Source organism: Ostrea edulis, chromosome 4 (genome assembly GCF_947568905.1).
Source record: "Ostrea edulis chromosome 4, xbOstEdul1.1, whole genome shotgun sequence".
In the NCBI taxonomy this organism is placed as follows: Eukaryota; Metazoa; Mollusca; class Bivalvia; order Ostreida; family Ostreidae; genus Ostrea; species Ostrea edulis.
The window spans coordinates 1,001,956-1,014,101 of NC_079167.1; the positions used below are offsets into that span (position 1 = coordinate 1,001,956).

The window sequence follows — 12,146 nt, forward strand, 5'->3', positions numbered from 1 at the left end:
GTTATTTTGTTGGAATGGCAAAACCATTATCAATCATAAAGTATATCCCTTCTAAAACAATTTTCATCCACGGTTTTTGTTTTTATTCCCTTTTCTTTTTATAAAAATGCCCTTTGTAATAGGCCTATACATGAATCGATTATAAGCGCGCCGTGTTTTCCCGCGTAAGGAAGATTAATAAGTACGACGCCTGAGCCACAGATTCAAAACAAATTCAATCAGCTGTTTCTACCATACTGGGGATCATCTCAAAATTAAGAAATATTCAATCAGCTGTTTCTACCATACTGGGGATCATCTCAAAATTAAGCGAAAAGACGTATGAGATAAATAGAACATCTAAAATTGCCTATTTTGATATTTTGGTTTATGCAACTCGTTGATATGGTGTATTTTATTCGCTCGGCAAGCCTTGCGAATAAATATACCATAGCAACTCGTTGGATAAGCCAAAATATCAAAACATGCAATATAGATATCCTCTCTATATATACAGTAAAATATCTCTATCTCGAAGTTCAAGGGACTTCGAAAAAACTTCGAGATATCCAAAATCGATCTTGAATTTTTTTTTGAAGGGGGATATATGATGCATAGTATGGGATTTGCATTATAAACAACAACCCCGTTGCCGTTTCTTATAATGCAAGTTGATTGATATTGTGGGATTTCAAAGGCAAATATTTCGGTGTTTTTTTCTCCATATCTATAAACATCACATTCACAATGTGTTTCAAAATTAAGATGATCGTACAATTTGTATGCTTACTTTACTGATGTCTAGGCCCGACTAGGATGTAGCTATTGCATTGTAGTGAAAGAACCTATTACGTAAGAAACAAAAAAGACGGATTTTTAAAAAGAACTTTTTATGTTTATTAAATACAATATCTTATTAAGTACAGCTAATACGCATGCTATTTTATTCAGCATTTTTTATCCATGTTGATAATGTGTTTGGAGGGATTTCGTATTTTTTAGCGATGGCCGCCTTACTGTCAATTCCTTTCTCTACATCTGCAATAGCTTGAATCTTAGTTTCTATGGTATGCGATTTTAACTCTCTTTTAATGCCAGGGATTAGCAGCTTGTCTTTACTGTCTTGAGACATGTTGTCGAATGATGAACATTTCACGGGTCTATTTATATGTTGTTGTGATCCAAAGTGTTTAATTTCTGTTCACTTTGAAGATTTTCGTGTTTTCTATGTTCTAGTTTTAATGATGAGGCGTGTATTATTAAATGTATTATCGTTATTATGAGCATCAACTTCAAGCTCACTTCGACAATTTTGTGCGATTATCTAACCCACATGTTAATGATATAGCGTGTATCAATCAAAACACCATCCCTGGAATCGGGCGTGTCGGTTCATAATTGGCGGTGGACTTAATCCGTAATGTTGGAAGGCTTCACTAATCACCTGAGCTGTTGAAACAATTATGGCCACCCGTGACTACTCGGAAAAGGCGAGCGTGGATTAGCGGTCATTAATTATAATTGATGTAGCCGCGGGCGGAGACGTGTGTTTTAACGATGCCAGGTATGGTAAGCAGACCGGAAAATTGACTGCACTTCGAGATAAGCCAGGTGAAATTAGGGCATGGGACCTTGAAAATACTTCGACATAAGCGGAGTATTCGAGATTACCGTGTTCGAGATATCAGAAGTTTTTAAAATCATTTATATAGGGAAAATGGCCGGGACCGGCGGTCGACTTCGACTCAAGCGGGGTATTCGAGACAAACCATATTCGAGATACAGATATTTTACTGTATATATATGTATACACACACACACTATGTGGAGACAAACACTATGGAAGCATAATTCTGCATAACGGCTTTAATATGAAAATTGACATCAAAACAAATTGCTATAAAAACAAGGAAACCAAATGAAAAATTATTACAGGAAAATATATAAACAAACTTGCGAATGTTAGCATAATCTTTTCCAAAATAATTCATAATTTCAAAACCTTCGATTATTACATTTAATAGATGTGTTTTATTCTCAGACACAAACAAGTCCGTATAAAAACTCCTCCATGCACCCATGAGACAATATGACACTATGCTTAACACAGTATAATTATGACATTTTTCATTTTAAATGTCCATGTATGGCCTATATAATGGACAGAACCTGTAAACTGTTTAAAAGTATCTATGTTTAAGGAGCTTGCTGTGTATTTTCATGATATATTTATGTCCCAAATTTCAATTCAAAATATCCATGTATCCATAATGAGCAGAAACCAAATTGTTTAGAATTTTCTAAATCCAAAGGGGTATAACTTTGCCAAAAGTTTTTTGTTCAGAAGCAAATACAATCATGGCCTCTGTATTACCATGATGTGTCCATTTACCAAATTTTAATTCAAAATGTTTATGCATGACTGAGATAATGAGCTTGAAATTCTCTATGTCCAAGGGGCACAACTCTGTCAAAAATTATTCAACCAGAACAAAATAAGATCTGGATATTTTCATGATATATCACTATGCCAAACTTCAGTGGACTATGTGCATTTGTAGCGGAGATAATGAATAAACACTGAATTATGATGGAATGGATGTTTAAAGAGGCATGGATATGATTTTGCTACAAAAAAAAAACTATTTAGATACATGTATCTAATTAATAATATGATATTTAATTCATGTAAAACATAGCAACAAACCTAAATATCAAAACTGATGCGAAATGCAAACTTTAAATTTTCAAAACGAAACACAAGCTCTGTTTGTGTTTACATGTCGCCTGACTCAACAATCAGTAGAGAGCTTTGAAAAAAATTCTGCTCTTTCTTATTTGTGCTTGCTCTCTAAATTTAATTATCATTAACATATGTCAAAGTGTTGAATGCTTTTGACAGACGTTTTAGAAATCTTGGGTGTTCTCACCTCCACACATGGTTTCCTGGCTATGACAAGCGTGTTGACAAACATGATTCTGGGAGTAGGATTTTTTGTAAATACAAAGTGTATAAAATGATTTTAATCTACTCATTCATGAAATATCTTTATTTCTGTAACAAACAACTGTCAATTTAAATTGATAAAAAATCGAGTCCATGCACTTTCAATATATATATAGGTTTTCCATACCTTACCTATTAAACAATGAATTCATATAAAATCTGTCATTTTTAATATCCGTCAAAATTAGGGGAAAAGTTGGTGAACTTAATAGTCCTTTACATGTCTGAAAATTTTAACCAAAAATAAACAAGTTTTCGACAGCATAACAGAAACAAACTGATCCATGACAAATGAATGCATATGCACAACTAGTCAGTTGGGTTTTGAAAAAAATGTCCAGCACAATATGGTAACAAGTTTGTTGCATTCTCTATGATTTTTTCATACTTGGCTTCAGTTCATCAAAGCAGGATCTTAGGAAAATGTGTGGCTTTTTGTTAGGATCAAATCCTTCATGTCCCTGACAATAAAGATAGAACTTTTACATTGGAGAGAGGAGGAGAGCAATCATGTTGGAGAAACTTGTCACATTGCAAATATTCTTCTGAGAGATTTATGAACTTCTAATTTAATAAATGCAATTAAAACTAACCAAGGAAATTCTTTGCATGAAATAAAGTTTGTTGCACTGACCTTTGACCAATCATAGCTAGTGGCATAGCAAAAGACATTTCCTTGTGGGTTGAAGCAACAGGATGTCAGTGGTTGGTCAAACTGATCAGAGGTCTTCAGTTTGGTTCGTGCATCTTTGTCCCAGAAACTGAACTTGCAGTCTGATCCGACAGTGGCCAGTGTACCATGAACAGGATGGAATGCAATATCATTTACCTATAAAACAAAATAAAAAATTGGTACATGTATTTTGCTTATAACAAATACAAATCTATAAAAGCTCTACAACAGAGTGGGGTTCACCCCCACAACATGGGCTTTTCCGAAATCCCAATCAGTGATCTACATGTACATCAAATCCTGAAAACTGCTATCGGGAGCCAGATTTTGGTGCAAGATAATCTCTATATAAGCATCATTAAAACTCTATGCAAAAACCACTCTATATCCTGTAAACTAGGGTTATCCTGTAAACTAGGGTAATTCAATCTCCTTGATGTACATTTAACCCTGAAAGACTGTTTAAGGCAACCTCCATGCAAGTGTCATTGAAATTGTATGCAAAATAAAACCATTCTAAATCTTAGAAACTTTTTAAATTTTTTTTTTGAAGTGTAATTGAAATTGGACGCAATGTACGCCCACAATATATAAACCCCTGACATAGTTCATTATCTTACTGTAAATCCCAATATATAAACCCCTGACATAGTTCATTATTATCTTACTGTAAATCCCAATATATAAAACCTGATATAGTTCATTATCATCTTACTGTAAATCCCAATATATAAACCCCTGATATAATTCATTATCATCTTACTGTAAATCACAATATATAAACCTCTGACATAGTTCATTATTATCTTACTGTAAATCACAATATATAAACCCCTGATATAGTTTATTATCTTACTGTAAATCCCAATATATAAACCCCTGATATAGTTCATTATCATCTTACTGTAAATCCCAATATATAAACCCCTGACATAGTTCATTATCATCTTACTGTAAATCCCAATATATAAACCCCTGATATAGTTCATTATCATCTTACTGTAAATCCCAATATATAAACCCCTGATATAGTTCATTATCATCTTACTGTAAATCCCAATATATAAACCCCTGATATAGTTCATTATCTTACTGTAAATCACAATATATAAACCTCTGACATAGTTCATTATTATCTTACTGTAAATCACAATATACAAACCCCTGATATAGTTTATTATCTTACTGTAAATCACAATATATAAACCCCTGATATAGTTCATTATCATCTTACTGTAAATCACAATATATACAAGAGGCCCATGGGCCACATCGCTCACCTGAGTCACCTTGGTCCATATCAGAAGATTTTCCATATCTATTTGCATGTAAAACCGTAGTCCCTATTATGGCCCCAAACCTACCCCTGGAGGCCATGGTTTTTGCAAACTTGAATCTACACTATGTCAGAAAGCTTTCATGTAAATGTGAACTTCTTTGGCCCAATGGTTCTTGAGAAGAAGATTTTTAAAGATTTTCCCTATATATTTGTATGTAAAACTTTGATCCCCTATTGTGGCCCCATCCTACCCCAGGGGGGGCATGATTTTAACAAACCTGAATCTGCACTATATCAGAAAGATTTCATATAAATCTCAGCTTTTCTGGCTCAGTGGTTCTGGGATGAAGATTTTTAAAGATTTTTCCTATATATTTGTATGTAAAACTTTGACCCCCTATTGTGGCCCCATCCGACCCCCGGGGGCCATGATTTTAACAATTTAGAATCTGCACTGCCTAATAAAGCTTATCTATAAATTTCATCTTTTCTAGCCCAGTGGTTCTTGAGAAGAAGATTTTTTAATGACCCTACCCTATTTTTACCTTTTCTTGATTATCTCCCCTTGGAAGGTGGCCTGGCCCTTTATTTTAACAATTTACAATTCCCTTTACCTAAGGATGCTTTGTGCTAACTTTGGTTGAAATTGGCCCAGTGGTTGTTGAGAAGAAGTTGAAAATGTGAAAAGTTTACAGACGGACGGACGCCGGAATACGAGTGATCAGAAAAGCTCACTTGAGCTTTCAGCTCAGGTGAGCTAAAAACCCCTGATATAGTTCATTATCATCTTACTGTAAATCCCAATATATAAACCCCTGATATAGTTCATTATCTTATTGTAAATCACAATATACAAACCCCTGATATAATTCATTATCATCTTACTGTAAATCATAATATACAAACCTCTGACATAGTTCATTATCATCTTACTGTAAATCACAATATATAAACCCCTGATATAGTTCATTATCATCTTACTGTAAATCCCAATATATAAACCCCTGATATAGTTCATTATCATCTTACTGTAAATCCCAATATATAAACCCCTGACATAGTTCATTATCATCTTACTGTAAATCACATTTCATTTGCAAGAACATTGCGTAATTTCATGAGACAAGTCATTTGCGAAAATCTATTTCTTGCAAATAAACTCTGAAATGTAAAAGACTTAAAGGACACAATGCATGTTTCTAAACTTTTTCATTTTTTCAGCAAAATTAATTCTTTTCATGCTTAAAACTACTTTAAACGTGTTTTGAATTAAATATTTTGCGTAGTTTTCGAGTTTGAAAGCGATGAAATTCAAATCTTGCGATATGCTTATTTACTTTCGCCATTTTACGCGCCATTATGTGTGACGTCATATGTGCCCTCGGGTTTGAAAACATGTATTAGCCATTTCATAAACAGATTAGATTTAATTGACAAAAAACCAATTATCACGTTAACGGCTTGTATATAACAATGCATTAAGATGTTTTGTGGCGTGCTCGGGTGTACTAGTTGTTGGCAGAAAGGATTTAGACTGAGTATTTTTCAATTTTTCGAAGGAAGGTATGATAAAAAAGATGTAGATAATTTTTTTGTTGGAGCAAGAACTTTACCTTAAAAAACCACCCAGTCACCTTTTCAAAAACTGCTTGGACAGAGAACCTGATAAACTGTGAGAAAATGGATATATCGAAGCTATAAGCACTGATAAGCCTATAGCATACATTCTGTTTTGCTCTTCAAATTCAATACACCGGATCAACTGACCTTCACCTTGTAACAACATATATCGACGATACAATGTAACTTCTACCAACTGGTAGATTTACAAAAAAAATTAAAGATACAAAATAATTGAACTTTTAATTATACAAATAATAGAATACTGTATTTCCTAACTTTAAATTGAATTATAAAATTATTTTCTTATAGAACTTGTAGCATCTTGAGTGCATCAGTATAACACCATGCTCCCACTTCGTACTTCCTAACGACGTGCAGATCACAATTCAAAAATAGTAATAAAATAATAATCAAATTAAAATAATGTGATTTCCACTTTAAATTTGATTATTTTTATTGATTTGTGTGTGTTTTATCTTTTTCTTTGAAGTTTCTTTCCGAAATACACCCGTGACAGTAGCTTGGCCTAGGGCCTAGTTGTCAACAATTTAACGTATCATAATTTGTCTAATCCAAGAATAACATCACCAAACAGTTTGTAGACAGCGACCCATATAAACATTATTTACTCACAATATCGCCGATTTCATACACGCTTTACTCGCTGTATTTGGGTATTTACATCATTATATATGTGTGCACTGGTGGCGAAAACATATAAAACTCGGAAAATTTGACAACATCGATTTAAATGTTTCCCATGGTGAATAAATTAGGCCCCTAAAAGTTGAGTTTTTAATAATATCTCACAGTACTTTCGCAATCTGAAGGGCGCATGTGACGTCACTGTACCACGTGACTACCTACCTAATTAACTAGACTTTTTGAAATCGGAGCTTAGATTTAAGTCTGTATTGTGGTTAATTATCGCAAAATTTCGGCGAACGAACTATTAGAATTAATTACTATAAGCATAAAGAAGACGAAATGCATGTAATTTTGTATACTTTGAAAACATGAGATGTGTCCTTTAAGAAGTAAATAATGATTTCCTGTTCTGAATATTTAAGTTAAATTCTAATATTCAGCAACGGTATAAAACTTCACTGCCTTCAAAAATGCATACACTGATGAAAGGCTTTACATGATATATTAGGTGTATTAACATTAAAAGATATGACTAATTTGGACCCATCCTAGAGTTAACACCCTTTTTTGCTATTCCCAAGTATGCATTTAGATTTTATACCGTATCAGCAAACTTGCACATAAATATCATATACTAAGTACCACTATCCCCGGGGGTCATGAATTGAACAACCTTGAATCTGCACTATGTCAGGAAGCTTTCAAGTAAATTTGTACTTTCCTGGCCCAGTGGTTCTTGAGAAGAACATTTTTAAAGATTTTCTCTATATATTTGTATGTAAAACTTTGATTCCCTATTGTGGCCCCATCCTATCCCCAGGGGTCATGATTTTAACAAACTTGAATCTGCACTATGTCAGGAAGCTTTAATGTGAATTTCAGCTCCTCTAGCCCAGTGGTTCTTGAGAAGATCTTTAAATGACCCCATCCTATTTTTGCATTTTTGTGATTATCTGCCCTTTGAAGGGGGCATGGCCCTTCATTTGAAGAAACTTGAAAGCCCTTCACGTAAGGATGCTTTGTGTCAAGTTTGGTTGAAATTAGCCCAGTGGTTCTGGAGAAGAAGATGAAAATGTGAAAAGATTACAGTGATGACAGACAACAGACAAATTTTGATCAGAAAAGCTCACTAGCTAAAAAGCTTTAAAAGTGTGGTGTACTTTGATTTTCTATGGAAATTTGAGAAAATATGATCACCACTGCCTAAAATTTTACCTAACTTTTTTGAAAAAAAATAATACAAATTTTAACTTTATATAAATTTACATAAACATATAGTAAAACCATGTGGCAATCACATGTTTCAAAAGAAAAACCATTATTTTCAATCTAATTAAAATCAGATTTCCTAGATCCGCGCTGTATACTCTGTGTAAGAAGATCTGACATAACCTGAATAGGGGGTCATGTTCATGTGAACTTTATGTTAGCCAATCAGTGCATAGCCTATGAAATCGTCGGTGTTCACAATTCAAGGAAAATGGTTGCGATTGTTTGGTTTGAAAGAAAACACATCGCAGCTAGATGCGACGTCACAATGCACCATTTACGTCGACTGGCGTTGTATTCCTCACGTTATTTAAGCAAACCATCTTGAAAACTATTCAAATCGTACCCATCCCTATTCATACATAAATCAGAATTCACAATTAATTTAATTTGGGTGTATTATATGTTGTTTGTATGAACGGAAAAGATTAAGCATTATTGCGAAAGTTTAAAATTCGTTATGTGAGAATATACAATTTTACAGCGTGGAATAAACTTCGTGGGAGAGAGATTACGGCAACTTGTTTACGAATTGCCAGGAACTGCCTAAATAGCCATCATTGTCTGTATGGCGCAATCTGACTGGCTGATAGTTCTCATGAATATTCCAAGCCAAAGGTCATGCGGACGTGATGGGGCTATGTCAGATCCTATTGTAGCGATTGTGAGCGTATTCTAGGATCTGATTTTAATTAGATTGCATAATTTTAACACTCACTTCCTCTGCAATTTACCAGGATCCAGTCAATACATAAATTAATACAATGCTTACTGCATAAATATCCTGCATGCCATTGTTTGTACCATTCGATCTGTGACATTTAAAGGTAAAATTGTCTTTGGGGTTGGTAGGGTTGACATAGTGAATGGCTACTCTGCCTTCAATACTGCCAAGGGCAAACCCAGTGGGAGCTCCATTGTTCTTCTTGTCCAGAAATATGCTGACACAGCGATGCTGTAATGGAAGAGGAATATTACAAGCATGGATTGATGAACATCACATACATTTAATTCTACATGCATCATACTTTTATAGAGACACTACATCTCATTTTGCGCAAAAATCCCCAGAAATTTCTCAAATTTTGTTGCATACCGTATATACTCGCCTATAAGTCGGATTTTTGGGAGTCAATTTTTGGTCCAAAACTCTAAGTCCGACTTATAGGCGCGTCCTAAGAATATTGGTATTTTTCTAGGCGGCGTAATGTAGTGTTTTTTAAACAACTCTGACGATTATCATGTACTACCACACAAATGATTATTGTTCACAAATATCTAGATATATTGTATTGTTTATGTATTTGAAAATTATGTATAAAGTACAAGTATTTACATATTTTAATATTTTTATCTAGTTAGGGCTGTTCCAGAAATGATCAAATGGGGGGGGGGGGGTCGGGCGGCAAATGATATTTTTTTGTGTGGGTGGTCGTATTTTTTCATATTTTAATTGGTCCGTGGTTGGGCTGTTAAAAAAATATTTATTATGGGTAGTTTCTATTGTTTTATTTTGTGCCACGTGGGTGTTGAGTTTTCAGAATATTTTTATTGTCGCTCTTGTCGTGTTGGTTACAAAACGTCGGAGGGAAAATTGAAAACGTGCTTTCGAAATGCTGCTTTCGAAATCGGAAATCGGAGGTAACATAGAACTATTTGAGTTGTCGCTCTTTGCAGCGCATAACTTTCCATTACGGCACTCTTCAAATTAGAGGCGCGTTTAGTAGGGTCCCTTTGGACGTGATGGCGGCGAACTCTGTTCTGTAGATTATTACAGTTTACAGTGCATCGATTTTGGGAATATTTTGAAACCAATAGGTATTCCGTTTTCTAATAAAAATAGGCAAACCTTAGTTGATTTATACGAGGATACCGATGCGTTATATTTATCAATTGGTGTGATGGTGATATAGAGGCCTCCGGGCGCGGGCTCCATTAGAAGACGAACGATTCGTGGAAAAACATATCCATACCCATTTCATGATAATAGCATCGTTTGGACTCCCAATCTTTCCAACATTCCCGCCATAGATGCCTTTGATTGTTGATGTGACATCGTTTCTTCAGAACTACTGTGATACAATGTCGCACAGGCATTACGGTGTCATTGACTAGAATGTTTGTCCCAAAAACCTCGCGAGATTTGTATCATTTTTAAAAATATTTTTGTGGTGGGTCTGGTTAGTTGTTTTTTTTTTATTAGATGGGTCATTGTAAAATGAGTTTATTAATTTGATGGGTCATGGGGTAATTTTTTATTTTTTTTTATGGGTGCTTGGTATATACAAAAGGTGCCTCCCGACCCCCCCATGTATTTATTTCTGGAATAGCCCTTAGAAATTATTTACATATGCCGGTAACTAATCTATCGTTTATCGGTAAAATTGAATTACGAACCCGATTCAATATTGAAATAGTCATATGTATACACTTTGCAACCGGATGTAAGAAATTAAATTTTGTATTCCGATCCCGATCGAGAGTTGTTGACTGGGAATGATGTGTTAATTCAATATACATGTAACATCAAACATTTCTTATATCACATTAAAAACAAGAGGCCCACAGGCCTTATCGGTCACCTGAATACTAGTGAAAAAGTATCACTACTTCCATGGGCTATGAAATCTAGAAAAAATTTCCTGTTCTGAATACCTACCCCAGGTATCATGAAATTTACAATTTATGTCCCCCTTGTTCCAAAGATGCTTCATACCAAATATGAAAAGAACTGGAATGATAGTTATCAAGGCAAAAAAAGTTAGAAATGTCTATTGTTCACACATTTAATAACTCACCATTTTGGCCCCACCCTGATACCGAAACCCCTACCCCTGGGATCATCAAATTTACAATTTTGGTAAAGGACTACCTGCTCTTTCTAAATATCTATTTAGTGTCAATCTAGTATCAACCACACTAAAGAAGATGTTATTCTAGCGTTTTACACATAAACACTGTATACCAAGTTTGGCCCCACCCTGGGTCAGAACCCCTACCCCGCGATCATGAAATTTACAATTTGGTAGAGGCTTTCCTGCTCTCCATCACCATGCATTTAATTTTTCTTACACGTGTGCAGTTCTTGAGAAGATTTTTGAAAATTGGTCAATTTTGGGCAGTTTTTGCCCCGCCCCTAAGGCCCCCAGGGGTGAAGGAATCCTGAAATTTACAATTTATGCTCCCCTTGTTCCAAATATGTTTACAAACTTGAATCTGCACTGTGTCAGGAAGCTTTCATGTTAATGTAAACTTTTCTGGCCCAGTGATTCTTCAGAAGAGGACTTTTATTGATTTTCCCTATATATTTGTATGTAAAACTTTGATCCCCCATTTTGGCCCCATCTTACCCCAAGGACTACGATTTTTACAAACTTGAATCTGCACTATGTCAGGAAGCCTTCATGCAAATCTCAGCTTTTCTGGCTCATTGGTTCTTGAGAAGATTTTTAAAGATTTTCCCTACATACTTGTATCTTGATTGATTGATTAATTGATGTTTTCCATCACACTCAACAATTTTTCAGTTATCTGGTGGCACCCAGTTTTTATTGGTGGAAGAGAGAACCCAGATACACTTGAACTCTTCGCCAAGCTGAGAGGCAAACTCTTGTGTTTTGGCGATAAGAAGGGGCCCAGATACTGGGATATTCTGATCTCTGGCTGAT

At 34.8% G+C, this 12,146-nt stretch overlaps 1 protein-coding gene across 2 annotated transcripts in view; it reads right to left on the reverse strand.

Moving 5' to 3' along the window:
• Positions 1–1,830: 1,830 nt before the first annotated feature.
• The window catches only part of LOC125671879 (mRNA export factor-like), a 36,000-nt gene continuing 25,684 nt past the window's right edge, over positions 1,831–12,146 (reverse strand). For both annotated transcript variants that reach the window (XM_048907869.2, XM_056161556.1), the window contains exons 9-11: positions 9,251–9,433; positions 3,621–3,815; positions 1,831–3,447 (exon numbers count right to left, since the gene is read on the reverse strand). In XM_048907869.2, the coding sequence (XP_048763826.1) occupies positions 3,358–3,447; positions 3,621–3,815; positions 9,251–9,433 (468 nt within the window). In that variant the 3' untranslated portion in view covers positions 1,831–3,357. The remainder of the gene's footprint in view (positions 3,448–3,620; positions 3,816–9,250; positions 9,434–12,146) is intronic.